This window comes from Ceratocystis lukuohia (genome assembly GCF_044167205.1).
Source record: "Ceratocystis lukuohia strain C4212 chromosome Unknown Supercontig4_pilon, whole genome shotgun sequence".
Lineage (NCBI taxonomy): Eukaryota > Fungi > Ascomycota > Sordariomycetes > Microascales > Ceratocystidaceae > Ceratocystis > Ceratocystis lukuohia.
In genome coordinates this window covers 567,522-582,146 of record NW_027263523.1, presented here as the reverse complement: position 1 = coordinate 582,146, position 14,625 = coordinate 567,522, and the positions used below count along the sequence as shown (strand labels likewise).

The 14,625-nt window shown below is 49.4% G+C and overlaps 3 protein-coding genes across 3 annotated transcripts; 2 read left to right on the top strand and 1 right to left on the bottom strand.

Annotated features, from left to right (window-relative positions):
• Positions 1–2,800: 2,800 nt before the first annotated feature.
• Positions 2,801–4,021, top strand: HOO65_040153 (PT repeat; the record flags this gene model as incomplete). The annotated part of the gene is made up of 1 exon (XM_071000589.1): positions 2,801–4,021. The coding sequence occupies one exon, from the start codon at positions 2,801–2,803 to the stop codon at positions 4,019–4,021; it is 1,221 nt and encodes a 406-aa protein (XP_070858996.1).
• A 1,971-nt stretch (positions 4,022–5,992) lies between these two features.
• HOO65_040152 (XPG domain-containing protein) lies at positions 5,993–8,826 on the bottom strand (the record flags this gene model as incomplete). The annotated part of the gene is made up of 5 exons (XM_071002573.1): positions 5,993–7,729; positions 7,831–7,925; positions 8,124–8,458; positions 8,525–8,561; positions 8,820–8,826. 5 exons carry the CDS (start codon positions 8,824–8,826, stop codon positions 5,993–5,995), a joined length of 2,211 nt encoding a protein of 736 aa, XP_070858995.1.
• Positions 8,827–9,541: 715 nt separating this feature from the next.
• HOO65_040151 (UPF0676 protein) lies at positions 9,542–11,022 on the top strand (the record flags this gene model as incomplete). Its single annotated transcript, XM_071002799.1, has 6 exons — positions 9,542–9,784; positions 9,844–9,960; positions 10,031–10,047; positions 10,101–10,251; positions 10,312–10,467; positions 10,543–11,022. 6 exons carry the CDS (start codon positions 9,542–9,544, stop codon positions 11,020–11,022), a joined length of 1,164 nt encoding a protein of 387 aa, XP_070858994.1.
• Positions 11,023–14,625: the final 3,603 nt, after the last annotated feature.

Below are 14,625 nucleotides of genomic sequence, written 5' to 3'. Positions count from 1 at the left end.
AGTATGTATTGAGTAAATAATGCCCCAGCAAGCCGGATATAAGACAGCCGAAAATGCCTGCGATTTAAGTGAAAATAACGCCAATAAAATAGAGAATCCTTGGAGGGACCTGAAACTTCACGCTCTTGTTTCTTCTTTGAACAAAAGGCTTTGGTTTTTTTTTTTCTTTCTTTTTTTGTTCGTTTGCGGAAAAACTAAAAGGAAAATACCCAAGCAATAGCTGAGCCCTTTGCTCTGCTTGCTTTGTTTTGCGGCTCTGGCTGCCTGTCTCGCCGTGCAAGACAGAGACACACAACAAACGAGACGAGACGAGACGAGACATACGTAATCGCCATTGCAAGCTGGCTCTACTTTGCCTGCTTTTCCCACTCCGTCCCGTCTCGAGCCATGTGCAGCAGCGCGCATTCCATGATGGGTGTAACACTGGATGACGACGCCTGTGCCGATGGGGCCAAAGGGGGCCAGAGGGGCCATCGTTTATAGCAGTGGGGGCCAAAGAACCGCTGGTAGATGCGATATTGATGCTGGTATAGCAACATAGCGCCAAGCCTCCCCCGCTTGGTCGTAGTTATTCCAACAAGCGCCCAGGAAATAAGTCCTAGCCAGCACTGGAAACACTGCCATCTGCCCCTGTAACGTCTGGCTAAGCCTCGAGTCCCCTGGCCGCCTGCTGTTGCAATGGCAAATCCACAACTAACACCCACTAGCACCCACTAGCACCAGCTAGCTCTGTCCGCCACAGAAACAAAGCACAAGGGAGGAGGGGAGGAGAGGAGGGGCCGCCACCTTGTTCCTTTCCCAGCCCTGCTTGTGTCCCTGTGCTTGTCTCTGTCTCGTTGAGTGAATATTGCTGCTGCAAGATTCCAGGAGGGACGATGAGGATGCATCGTTGACGCGGCCTGCGAGAGATACAGTGGCTGTCACCTATAGGGGAGCATTGCAGCAGCTGTCACACACCCCAGCAGCGGCTATCTGCAGGCTCTCACAGGCCCTCACAGGCCCCTACAGGCCCTTACGGCCGTCTCTTACAGGGGCTCGGCCGCTTAAAAAATGACACGCCATGATTTGACAGCCCCAAACACCACCATCCACGCAATACATGTCCAGGCAATTTCGCTCCGTCGGAGACTTGAGACACAAGACAGGCGGATGCAGGTGTAGTGTGCTACTAAGATTCCAAGGCCTTCTCTAGGGCTTCTGCCGAATTTACCGTCGAATTTATCCTTTGTTGTTGTTGGCCTTGGCCTTGGCCTTAGCCTTGGCGCCATGGCCTTTGTTCTTTCTTGCTCCTGTTCCTCTGTCTCGTCTCCCATTAGTCTACTGTGCTTTCGTCAGATCATCCAGACGAATGTTGAAAAAATAGGGTAAAAAACAAGAAGAAAATAGGCAATCTCCCCTAGCCAACCAGGCACTGCACAGCTCTGCCTTTCTCTACAGTGTTTAATCTTCGTCTCTTCACTGCGAATCTCCCGCAAGGCTAGCCAGAGATAAGGAGGAAGAGCAGACGAAATGAGGGCAAGCTCGCCGCCAGCTAGGATTAAATAAACTCTGTGAAACACAAGAGCTACGAGGCCCCGAAACGCCTACGTATGAGATGCCATCAGTCGTCCATGCCGTGGCGCTCATTTCGGCAGCACTTATCGAGATATTGCGTTTCTCATGCAACCACTAGGGTTACGAACCCTTACATTAGGGTTTAGAAATATACCTCCCTTCCTTCCCCTTTCGCCCCCAGGAACGCCAAACACGTCAGATCAATGCCAAGTTCAAGTCAAGCCAAAAAAAAAAAAAGATCAGTAATTTGGCCGCTTTGTGCGTAGCCCTTGTTTGCTCGTTTCATGGTGCAACTTGTGCATGCCCAAAGTCATGGATGAGTTCATACGGGTGAGACAGGCCAGACGTATTAGCTGAATATGGCGAGGGGGTGATTTGCGCCGTTCTCCTCCGTGTCTACCTACTGCTCGCCGTCTGCCCTCTGCCCTCTGCCCTCTGCTGCTCCTGTCCTGTCCGTCCTTCCCTTGATATTCCCTCTTATTGTACGTTGCGACAGGCTAGCAGCATAGTGGAGTGGCGTGGTGTTTGCAAGGCCGCGTATGCCTCTCCTGCCCCTTCCCGCGCTTAGTGGCCCCTCCCACTCATATCAGCCAGTTTTTCCATTGTCAGGCCTGTACCTCACATCCTCGCATCCTCGCAAATCCTGCTCTGGGGCATGGATCATCAGATCTCCGTGGTCGTGCAGAAACTGCTTACGCAAGTCTGCGTCCCAGCCCTGCACCATGTCAACTTACATCCTTAACTTCACTTGGGGGCGTGTTGAAAATGACTATCGGAATTTACCCTTAGTTCCATGAAGCACACCCCTCCTCCTCCATCGTTTCGTCTTCATACCCCCCCTCCCAATCTGTTAGTTGAGCTGAGGCTTGAAGATCAAGGCCCTTCATTTTGACAACAGACTAAGCCTGGCTGAGCTTGCATGGGCTTGCGAGTGCCATATCCAACCTTCCAAATCACTCCTCCTCCTCCTCCTCCGTCCAAAATTTGCATATATACCGCCCTCATCTCCCTCCTCTCTCGTCTGTCCTTGTCCTTTCTTCCCCAGTATCGAGCTAGTCTCCTCTCACAACAACCACTACAGTCCTCTTTCACTCTTCACTTTGGTACCTTGACGGTCTTTCCATTCTTTCAAAAACAAAAATTCAGTGTTTTATTCCTTTTTTATTCCATCTTTTTTTTACCCTCTTTGCTTCTAGAAAGCCCTTACTATTCGTTTGTCTCCAGACTCTTCAATAATTTATTCACAATGCACTCTTCTATCATCTCTATCGCTGCCCTGGCTCTGGCTGCCTCGGTTTCTGCTGTTGACACCTCCGTGACTGATGGCCCCGAAGGCTACCCCACGGACGTGCCCTCGGGCTTCCCTACCGACCTGCCCAGCGGCTTCCCTACCGATCTCCCCAGCGGTTTCCCTACCGATCTCCCCAGCGGCTTCCCTACCGACCTGCCTTCTGGATTCCCCACTGACTTGCCCTCTGGCTTCCCCACCAGCCGTCCTCATGGCACTGGCCGCCACTCTCGCCCCAGTGGCTACACTCACCATGGCCACCATGGTACTGGCTACAAGTCGTCTGCCGGCTCTTACGAGACTCCTGCTGTTGAGAAGCGCCAAGGTAACGACGAGTACGAGGCCCCCACTGGCACTGAGGAGTCGGGTGCCTACCCCACTGAGGCTCCCTCGGGCTTCCCTACTGACCTAGCCTCTGGCTCTGGCTTCCCCGGTGCCTACGCTACTGGCACTGGCCGTGGCCGCGGCCGTGGCCGTGGCCGCTTCGGCAAGGGCACTGGTATTCCCTCGGGCTTCCCTACCGGTTTCCCTACCGACATGCCCTCTGGATTCCCTACCGACATGCCCTCGGGATTCCCTACTGATCTCCCCTCGGGATTCCCTACTGATCTCCCCTCGGGATTCCCTACCGATCTGCCTTCTGGATTCCCTACCGACTTCCCCACTGACTTCCCCACTGACTTCCCTACTGAGGCTGGCGAGTACGGTGCCCAGCCTACCGAGAACAGCGAGGAATCTCAAGATGATGAGTACGCTCAGCCCACTGAGGTCCCCACTACCTTGATGAAGGTCCGTCGCCAGGCTACCTCCTACGGTGGCTCGTCTCCTACCGGCACCGGCAAGGGCAAGGGCGGCTTCCTGAGCAACCTCAAGGGTTACCTCCCTTCGGGCATGGGAGCTGGCTTCCCTACTGACCTTCCCTCCGGCTTGCCCACCGACCTTCCCTCCGGCTTCCCCACCGACCTTCCCTCTGGCTTCCCCACCGACCTTCCCTCTGGCTTCCCCACCGACCTTCCCTCTGGCTTCCCCACCGACCTCCCCAGTGGCTTCCCCACCGACCTCCCCAGTGGCTTCCCCACTGACCTTCCCTCTGGCTTCCCTACTGAACTTCCCTCTGGCCTCCCCACCGACCTCCCCACTGAAGATTCCTACGACGCTTCTGCTACTCCCGCCTACTAAGCGCATGCGTTTTGAGCGCATACTCTAGTGTCGTGACTTGCTAGCCAGTCGGCTTGTCTCTAGTGTTGCTGTTGGTGGCGTGACAACAAGGGGCCAGTTGGTCTTTATTATTCTGTGTTTATTATTTTTCTGGATTCCTTTTTTTACTTCCTTTTTTTTTCTTCTTGCTGAAAGACATCGCTGTGGAGCTATTGCTTCTCAGGCTAGAGATAGACCACTTAGAAGTAGATCTTGGCATATGATGGGCTTCCCTTCCCTCTTCTCTTTTCTAGCTCGGCTTTTCAGTTTTTCTTTTGTCAAGACCACCCCTCTCAAGCCTTTCCAACACTCACTTCTCTTCTACCTTGACCTTGTGTAACCGAGATAATTCTACCAAATGAAACGATTGTTTAGGACTAAACAACGATACATGAAACTCTTTAAATACTGTGACCTGTTATATCTATTTCTCCCCCTTTTGTGACATGCCGTATAGCTGGGGTTGAAATTTCCAGTGTTTGCCTATTACCAGCTCGTTAGTTGCTGGTGTGTTTCATCATGTAAGTCAGTCAGTAATATATGACTACAGACCAACTTGAGAGTGGACCTGGCGATGGCTACATGCGCACCCCCTTCGGATTGGCAATTACTACATGGGCATCACATTTTGCTACACGGGCATCAGGCTTATGTGGGCATCACATTTTATGCACTCTGATTGGCTTTAACTTACAGGTACAAGCCCCACAAAGGCGGCGAAGCTTGTGCACTAACAGCCAGCCAAATCTCAAGGATTCTTTACACAGCTGCTATACCGTGGAAAACCGGTAGGTAGACGCTAAATAATACATACGTATATACATACTACAGCTGCTGTGAATTTCTTCTTCTGGAAGGGCTATTTCACAGCCTTCATCTCTATACTATTTTGGCTGTCTTTGTGTTCAAATTTAACCACTTGATTCTCATTCTCTAAGTACAATGCAATCTCCCTCTCTACCCATTAGATGCAAGGCTTGTTACTCTTCAGTATCTTTATCTATCTTTCTCTACATGTCAGCCACACCCCTTCTTACCATTCCGAGAGGATTATCCCCCAGCTCCCGGGCGACCTCGGCCTCTATCCGGTCATCCTCTGCCTTACCCCGGTCCAAATATGCCATCATATCCTCCTTGGTTCACTCTATCGAACCGCCTGAAGTGGTACAATACTTTAACCACTTAGTTGCACATGAAGTTGCTGGTATAGACAGCCGCCTGCCATCAGGTCGTTTTCCCGAGCGGGGGCTGGCTGGCATCATAGTACTTAAGAACAATAACATAGGATTAAGAAATCGTATTTCAGAGTAACGACTGAAGTCTCCAACACAACGAATATCCCTTCCTTTCTACATTCCTTTGTACATAAGGCCAGCCATAAGATAGGAACAACGAGAGAGGTACATTGGCAGAATCCCTAGAGCATGGAATGCACTAACAGAAATATTTCCAGCCAGCCAATTGGAGTGCATAAAATCTGATGCCCACATAAGCCTGATGCCCGTGTAGCAAAATGTCATGCCCACTCGGCACCAGGTGGTCATTGTCCAATTCCATCCATGCCCTAAAGAAGCTTTGTGCAGTTGTATTCATAGAAAAAGAAGGCTGTTTTTTGGGGTCTACAAACCTTGTTGATGACTTTGAGCATAGCGCCACATGCTGCGGTAAGCTGCTTAGCACAGCTTATGAAAGACGTTCTGCTACAAAGTCTGCTTGGTAGTAGAAGGAATAATGAGACAAAAAAGTGAAACTAAGAGATAGACGGCGACTTGTTATATAGCCTGTCAACCTCCTCATACAAACAGTGTGATGTACATCACGCTAGGTCTTGTACACACACTCAATGTTTGTGTATACGCTTGCACACGCATGCACCAAACCCCTAGTCAGCTACACTTCGCCTCCTGTCCACCCTTTTTCTCCCTATACCATCCATTACCCGCCTAGCCGCTCCTAGATTGGCCGGGCCTGAAGATACTTCTGAGCAGTAAACCAGCGCACACGGTCCTCCTCGGGAATTACCCCGGCCAGACCAGACATGCCTTCACATATGGCATCAATCAGCTTGTACACAAGCGTAATGTCTTCATAGATGTCCGTAGCAAACGGAATCCACCGATCCACCACGCCCTGCACGTGCTTTTGTCTCTCCTCAACTGACTCCTCGGCATTAGTGTCATCCAAGAATGTTTTCATGGCAATGCCCATACCCACGTTAGGATGGTGTGCGAATGGTAGGCCTTGGCTGATGGCCAAAAAGTCAGTGCGGTCACGGTTGGCCTGCGCATGGAGGAAGAGAGATGCCGCTAGAGCTTCCACTAGGTTGCGGTTGGCATCGCGCACCTCGCTGACTAGAGTGCTAAATCCTAGCAGGTTCTTGTTTAGTGGGCCTGTGTAGCCATTGATTTGATGGCCTAGATTCAAGAGTGTTGCGCAGCGGCAAATTAGCAGCACGCTGGTCTTATCCTCCTCAGAGCCATTTCCAGGCATGCCCTGAAGATTCTCATACTTCATTTGCCCATCTAGCACGCCGTATCGGATGAGCTCAAAGGCGAGGAATACCGCCTCATAAAGCCCCAATGACTCGGCTGAGTTACCCACCGTTTCCATGATTTTGAAGTGTGCTACCGCGATGGCCATACCCCACGAAAGTTCTAGCTTATGGGCTTCGTCAAGGTAGCCTCTAAGATACATGAATCTCAACAAAATCAATGTTCGAATGGATGTGGCGTCAGTCAAGGGCTGTGGCTTCTCTTTTTCCTTGACAAAAGTGTCAACCGGGAACTTTTCCCGCACAGCAGACATGAACTCGTAGCCGAGAACAGCACCGCAATTGGCGGGCGGAGGGTGGACGGACTGTACATTGTCAGGAATTGTGAACCGGTTGACCTTGGAAATAGTGGTGGCGTCATTGTTAAGGTTCAAGTCTGATTTGATCTTGTATGAAAATTTGGTGTTGAACCATAGGAGCACGTCAACCTCCTTGTGCTGAATGCCCCGGTTGAGTCTGGGGTGGATCACGGAGACGACATGTTGGCGAAGAGGAATTAAATCAACAGTTAACAGTTTTTTGTAATCCTCTTGAAGAATTCCTGTAGCATTGGGCAGCACGGCCATTGTGTTATGAGCAATCCAATCGACCGAGCGGGCGCTAATCAGGCCTCTGTTGACATAATGGAAGAGTTCAGCCGGTAGTTGTAAGCCCAAGTATTCATGGTTGTCGCCAGTCAGGTTTTCGTAGTCGTTGACCTTGATTTCGCCGCTCTCGGCAATGTAGATAAAATGGTTCACGGCTAGCCGCGCCTTTTGGTATTTGGATAGCCAGTTGGGGTCTGTGTTGGCAAGGATATCTGCGTAGGAACTGCACGCGGCAGCTACAGATTTGGAAGATGTGCGCAAGAGATTTACAGCGTCTTGCACCACGGGAGATGGGCGCGGGGAAACCGAGCTATCTTTTAGAACTGGGAGAGTAGACAGGAAGGTGGTGCCCATCATGAGAAGAGCATCAACTAGTAGAGGCTCACTAATGTTGAGACGTGAAACGATTGCTTGCTTAGAAATAGACGTAACCTTTTTGCTGACAAAGTCGATGGAGCGGATGTAGGTATCCTGGATGGGGTAAAGAAGGAGTTCTTGCGAACCCATGATAGCAGCACATTGAGAAGACTCAATCATATCGAAATAGGCGAGCTAGTCCGAGAGATACAAAATGTTAGAGGGTAGGGCAAATAGTGTTTTTTTCTTTTTATAGCATAAATGAAAGGAGGCGAAGGAAAAAATAGAAAAAATACCTGAGCAGAAGCATTGTAGGGTGCAACAATGAAGTGAAGACCACGCGATTGCAAGTTAGCCATCAATAGTGGGTAGAGGTACTTGACATTGAAAGCTGCAAGACGAATCGTCATGAGTTAGTTTCTAGGCGACTAAAAGTACAACAGGAACAATAAGAGAGGAGGGGGAATCTGTAGTGAAACAGGAGAAGCAGTTTGGGACACGGGCTCAGGGACTATGTGTGTGCTTGTGCTTGTGCTTGTGCTCGTGCCCGTATATTTAGGAGATTGGTCAGCTAGTCAGGTAGTCTTACCACTGGTGGCACCAAATGCATTCACGGCGTCTTGCGCACGTTGCGATATGTACATATCCCAGGCAGCGTTAAGCTTGGCATGCTCAGCAAGGCCATGGTGGATCTCGGCATCGACTTGGCCGACTAGAGGTTGGCCGTCGAAGATGAAAAAGGGGGTAATGTTGGCGACCTGCCAGGCCTCCAGGGCTTGGTCAATATGGGCAGCGATGCCAGTCAAGCCGCCCAGCGCAGGAAGTAATGGCTCGTGGGAAGGCGGATGGTCGAGGAGATATTTGAGATAATAAGAGGCATCAACGGCAACAGAGCAATCATCAAGCTCGGCGATATCATGAGTTCTAGAGGACGACAGGTTAGCAAGAATTTGCGGTTCCCGTAGACCCTAGCAAGTTCTAGCTACTTACGTTGCTTGGCTGGCAATCCAGCTGTCTTCTACAATGACTGATTGTTGGATCAAGGTTAGCTGCCGTTCAAGCAAGCTATATGGAGGGGCAATTTTGTCATATTCAAATAAAGATGTCTTGGGGAGCTGACGAAGCGGGGCTATGGAGGCCCGAAACGGCGATTGCTAGGACAAATGAACGGCATTGATCGAAGAAAAGGGATTGGATATAGCCTCAGCAGTAGGGCTGCAGGTGTCGCAGGGGGAATTGATGCAGTATCGTGGCCACCATGGGTACCAAGCTCAGGAAGACTCACAAGGCATGGTGGAAAGATGCGCCTCAAGGATGGAGATATGAGTATGAGGAAAGAGAGAAAAATTAAGACGAAGTTGATTGTAACGGTCGGGAGAGCAGTGAAGCTTCGGAGAGAGCGTCGAGGATAGAGATCGAAGTAGAGATAGGAACGGAGGCGGAAGTAGCTTAGAGATAGCGGCGGACGGAGAATTGGGGGAGAGGCCAGACACAAACTATTCGGTACAAATTCACAAATAGGTAAATCGAAGCTTGGTGTTTAGGGATGCGAATTGGAGAGATGAGATGAAATTGGATTGATTGGCTAAAGAGGCTAAGGAGAATAAGAGGGAGAGGAGGGAAAAAGCGAGAGAAGCAGTGAAAAAGAGGGGGCCAGCTAAATTATGTTATCACACAATGTGGACTCTACTTTTTTTGGTGGATAGGAAGGGAGCAAATGTCAAATGGGCAACGACAAACGACGGACAAGGTAGTTTCCACAACAAGAAACAAGGAGGTTTGCCAGCCAAAAAAAGTAGCCAAACAGTCAAACTGAGCTAGAGTAAAACGGGGAATTTGGCAAGTGGGCCCGCTCTATTGGCCGCAGCCTTATGAAAAGTGGGCTGTAAAGCATGAGAAGGGGACTTCAGCCACAGGCTGGCCTGTAGTATATGTGGCTGATACCTTGTGCGACGGAATAGCTTGGCCCTAGACGACTAGACCCTAGCCTTATCTTTTGGGTTTAACATGGTGAAGGCGGAACGACCCGTCGGCTTCTTACACCTCAAGTTTCTTTACTCTAAGTCTCCCTCCTCTGCAATGGCGTCTTCTCTAGCAAAAATTCCAATTATTGACATCACTGCCGATGGTGTCTCTGAATTTGACATCGGCAAAGCCTTGGTCGATGCTGCAGCTGAGCAGGGCTTTATTTACATCAAAAATACCGGAAAAGTGATGCCGATTGATAGGATTCAGAAGGCTTTTGATATTGTGAGATAAAAATTAGAATTTCGTCTATATTTAAAGCTCTAACCTAACACTACCATTAGTCAAGAATACTATTTAAAGAAACCTCGTTGGACGAGAAAAGACGATGCACTATCCAGAAAAATAACCGCGGATGGTCTGATATGCAAACTGAGATGCTTGACCCCAAGACTCAAAAGGTGAGTGCAAGGCTAGAGTATCTTCGCCGTTGCATAAACTCAACTAACACGTGTACCCTCTACCTTCAAGGCTGGAGATACCAAGGAGTGAGTGCACTAAACACCAGAGCAGCTATAGGATCTCTCTAACCAGCCAATAGAGGCTTCAACTTCGGAGAGTTCAAGGATGGGAAACCAAACCAGCCTCTTCCCTCGACAATTGAACCTTTTGAGGGTGACATCAAGCAAATCTTTGACAACTGTTCATCCTTGGCTCAACGGATCATCTATCTTCTTGGTGTTGGCCTTGAGGTATGTTTTGCCTCCCATCCTTCTAACATCTTGTAGACAACCAGCTAACTAGTAGCCTAGACCCAACCTGCCGACTTCTTCTCATCGGTACACACACCTGAAAAAGGCGAGTCTGGGACTACTTTGCGTATGCTGTATTATCCTGCCCCTTCCGAGGTTCCTGTAGCCGACAAGTCCGTCCGTGCAGGTGCTCACTCGGACTATGGCAGCATCACTGTAAGTAGTCACCCCGCCTCCCCCTCCTATATCCCACTTGCGGCTAGACTGTATTCCTCTAATCAGCCGTGTTAGCTTCTCTTCCGCCTTCCTGGCCAAGCTGGTTTGGAAATTCTAACCCGGGAAAATACATGGGCGCCTGTGCCCGTCATCCCTACGGGCACCGAGACTGACCCGTCTCCGCCTATTCTCGTTAATATCGGCGACCTGCTCTCGTATTGGACCAATGGCCTATTCCGCAGCACTATTCACCGTGTGACAGTCCCAACTCCTGCCACTTCCAGCACGACTAGCCCTGCCACCGTAGCTGGCGAGGCAGCGGGTGAGCGGTACAGCGTCGCCTTTTTCTGCCACCCAGTTAGCGACACGCGGCTAGAGCCGGTGCCAAGTACGCGCGTGGCGAATTTCTCTGGAAGCACGGTAGACGACAACATCAACCCGTATGCACAACGCAAAGTCATGACGGCTAACGAGCATCTCTTTATGCGGCTGCGAGCAACGTATAAGGACCTATACGGGTCGGAAAAGACGTCAAGCCAAGGACCGATGGTGTAGTTGGTTATCACGTTTGTCTAACAATCATTCCCGGATGGATGGACACAAAAGGTCGGCGGTTCAAGTCCGCCTCGGTTCACTTTTTGCCAAGTGTAATGCGGGCCTTTGCGGGCCTAACTCGCTGCAAGACCATCTCTCTCAATATTTCTCCTATGACGTCATTATTGTTATCTTGATTTTCTTTTTACCAATGAGCTACACTACCTACCACCTGGACAAGGCCCTAGACCCGAATGCCAATCGCGAACTTCCGTGAATTAAGTAGGGGGGCTTCATATAGATGTGGGGAGCAGCTTTCCTCCAGCTCTCAATAAAGCATGTCTATAGGCGGCAGTGTCGAGGACTTCTGGTGTTGATGTCAAAATTTGAGGACGTAGATAGCAAAGCCGCGAATTGGCGCGTTGGCAATGTGGACAGGAGCGCTGAGTCCTGGGCGGAAGGGGGGCCAGAAAGACAGTCGCAGTGCGTTGATGAGACGGGTTATAGGCTTGGTTAGCTCTAGCTGCTATACCAATACTAGCAGCCAGTTTAAAAATTATGTTAGTACCAGTGTTGGTAGTCCCATTTCTAGTTCTAGACCTAGAATGAAGCTTCGTCTTACGCTTTGAACAGCAGGCCAGGCCCTCCATGTCCTGGGAATGATCACTTTCCTGCTTGGAATAGGCGTACACGCTATTTGCTTTCCCTTGGCTACGTACATGATATTATATCTACGAAATAACAATGAGTTACTTCCCAACGGCATCGCCATTAGGCAAGAAAGACAGTAGCTAAGGAGAAGGAAATCAAGTTCACGATGCTTATAATCAGAACAGCAGTTAGAACTTGGGCTGGCGGCCCGGATATTGTTTTGAGTATTACTCCCAGTCTCTATGAAAGGTAGTACTTTTTTGCATGTCTTCCGTGTTGATGTCTAGTAGCAAGAGCGTTAATTTGTCTATTTCCTTTGGTAAATCTGTAATGCACGCTTCCTCAGCCATTCTGTGCATATCCAAAAACGGGGGGCGCAGTCTCTCAAGTCCCGGTCCCCGTGGCACCTGGTGATGTATGGGAAGTGAGGGCTCCAGAAACCAGTATTCCACGTCTATCGAAGCCAAAGCAATGGGCGCCAAATGTGAGAACCCCTGAAATACCGCAGCAGAAGCTACACTACTATCAATTTCATGTAGTCCCTCATAGATGAAGGCATTCTCTTCGCCGGTAGCCACGTATTCGATGCTTACAGGATTTATTTAATTGTGCCGTTCCAAGCTGGCCAAAAGCGGCCTGACTTGGGCTTAAATGAGCCGTTGGATTCCTAGGTTTAACATCTGTAAGCAATATATCAGACTCAAGAACAAGGTCTTCTTTGTGGTTTTCAAGGACATCTTAGAAGAGACGCCAAAAGTCATCTGTAGCAGCAGGGCCGTATTTGTCCATCATCAAGCACAGGTTCTCGAGAGACAGGCGCGTGAACCTCTTGGATTCGTGAGACTATAGGGGATTGCAGATAGCCCAGAAACTAGTGCTGCTTTTTTAGGGTCATCTTTTTCACAGCCTGCAAGCTGGACTTGGTTATGTCGACTGCGCTGCTTTCTTGCTTGTATCTTTGTAGCCCTTTGACCCGTGAGGCGCCTTGGTGAACAAGCCTTCAAGATAGTTGCTCGTTGGGGGAGAGTGGCACATCAGAAACGACATTGCGATGGTGAAAGACCCTTCAGCGATTATTCCATGGGTGCCTGTTGTCAAGTCTTCGTCATCGGCATCACAATCTTCGGTAACCCTAAATATACCCTAGTGGCATGTGCGTAGCCCCGGGCATGATCGATGCAAGATGAAGCTTGAACCAAGTCAGAGTAAGAAAACAATGCCAATTAATGCAATGCGACAACAATGCTCTATACTACTACGTTATGCTAGCTAAGGATTGTTTGACATCAATGAATTAAGACTACTAAAATAATGGGAGGTTAGAAATGGAGGGTTGCGTCCACGAGTCCTCCTAGTGATGGGACTGCGTAATCAAAACAATAGATCAGAAACCAGAGCAACGAGAGCGCGAAGAACACCAATTTAGCAGAACAAGTGGCAGAAGGTTTGAGAAGATATGAAGAAGTGGGCTTTCGTGCAGAGGCGAGCTGCAGGAACGACTGTGCGTGCAGAGAGAGAAGACCGTTGCTTGGGAGAGCTGCGTTTTTTAACCCTTCTTTTTTTTCTTTTTTTTTTTATTCGAATTATTTTCCATATGTATTCTAGGTGTACTTCTAAGTTCCTTCTACGCACAACCCACAGCTAATCCCCCTCTTCAACTCCATGTATACTTGATGCTACTTTTTAGTCCCCTCCTTGGCTCCCATTTATAGAAGCCCCTAGCCTTAAAAGCTATGGTGATCAATGATCTCTGTGGAAAGAACAGAGAAAAGCACCAACCACTAAAAAGCAACAGGGAATAAATAGAACTGGAAAGAGCAAGACAGGCAGGTAAGGTAAACCAAGGCTGAGTACACTACCAAGAAGGCGAGGCTGAAGACCAAAAGATACCAAAGAGGTACTCACCACCACGTAGGGAGGGATACAGTTGCTCTGTTTGTAGCGCCGTTTGTCCCACCGTAATGAGCCAAGTAACACCAAACGTTGCCCAAATGAAGCCTCATAAAATTATCGCAAAATGTTTCGCTCCCAGCTTCCATCCGAAGCCCTCATTCTTCTCCCTTTATTTTTCTCTATATCATTGCTGATCTAGGCTACTTTCAATCTATTCATGCTATCCATCTCCACCCGCCTTGTACTTTAATGTCCCCAATTCACTTGAACTCTTTTCGAAGTCGTATTATCGCTCGCTGTATGTATCACGGTCTGTCCGCCCTTGCTAGATTGCATGAATTGCCGCTATAGCGTCATTTTTGCTTCCTTGTTAACCTTATGGACTCGAGCCTCTCTTCTCTCTTAGAAACTATTAGGCCACGATTCGGGACCCTCCGAGTCAACTTGTGAACTCGACGCAAAAGCCCAGCGAGCCTGTGTGAATTAAAAACACCTACAGATTTTAACGATACTGATCTAGATCCATGTCTACAACAGGCAGACAGAACCCAAGATATTTGACAAGCCCCAACGCTGAAACGCTAAAGTTGTCGCTGCGCTGTCGTCTCGTTTCCTCCCAAAGCCCTGTCCTCGTCTCTTTTTCCTTTTCGCAGTTCTTCCAGAGCCCACCAACAGCCCTTGTTCCTGGTTGTCCCTTGCTATCCCTGTCTCTGTTCTTGCGCTGTCTTTGCTGTCTTTCAGGGGTCTGTCTGTAAAGCCCCTTCCATCTCATCAGTTTTTTGTCCTTTGCAAGCAAGGGATACTCATCTAGACCCAAAGACTGATCAGGCACAGCCGCCTTGTAACTCGAAAGGAACTACACTACATAAAAAAACAGAGGCAAAGAAGAGAAGGGGGTCTACCCGCCTTCTACTGAGGGCCCAGAAGTTTTTGGCCATTGCTTGCACTGCACTGCTCTGCGGCTGTCCCAGTCCCAGTCCCAGTCCTAGTCCTAGTCCTAGGTCAGGCCAGGCCCAACGCCCACACCAAATAGCCAGCTCAGGCGCACTCAAGGCTTAGGCCCCCGCCCATCCATCTCCT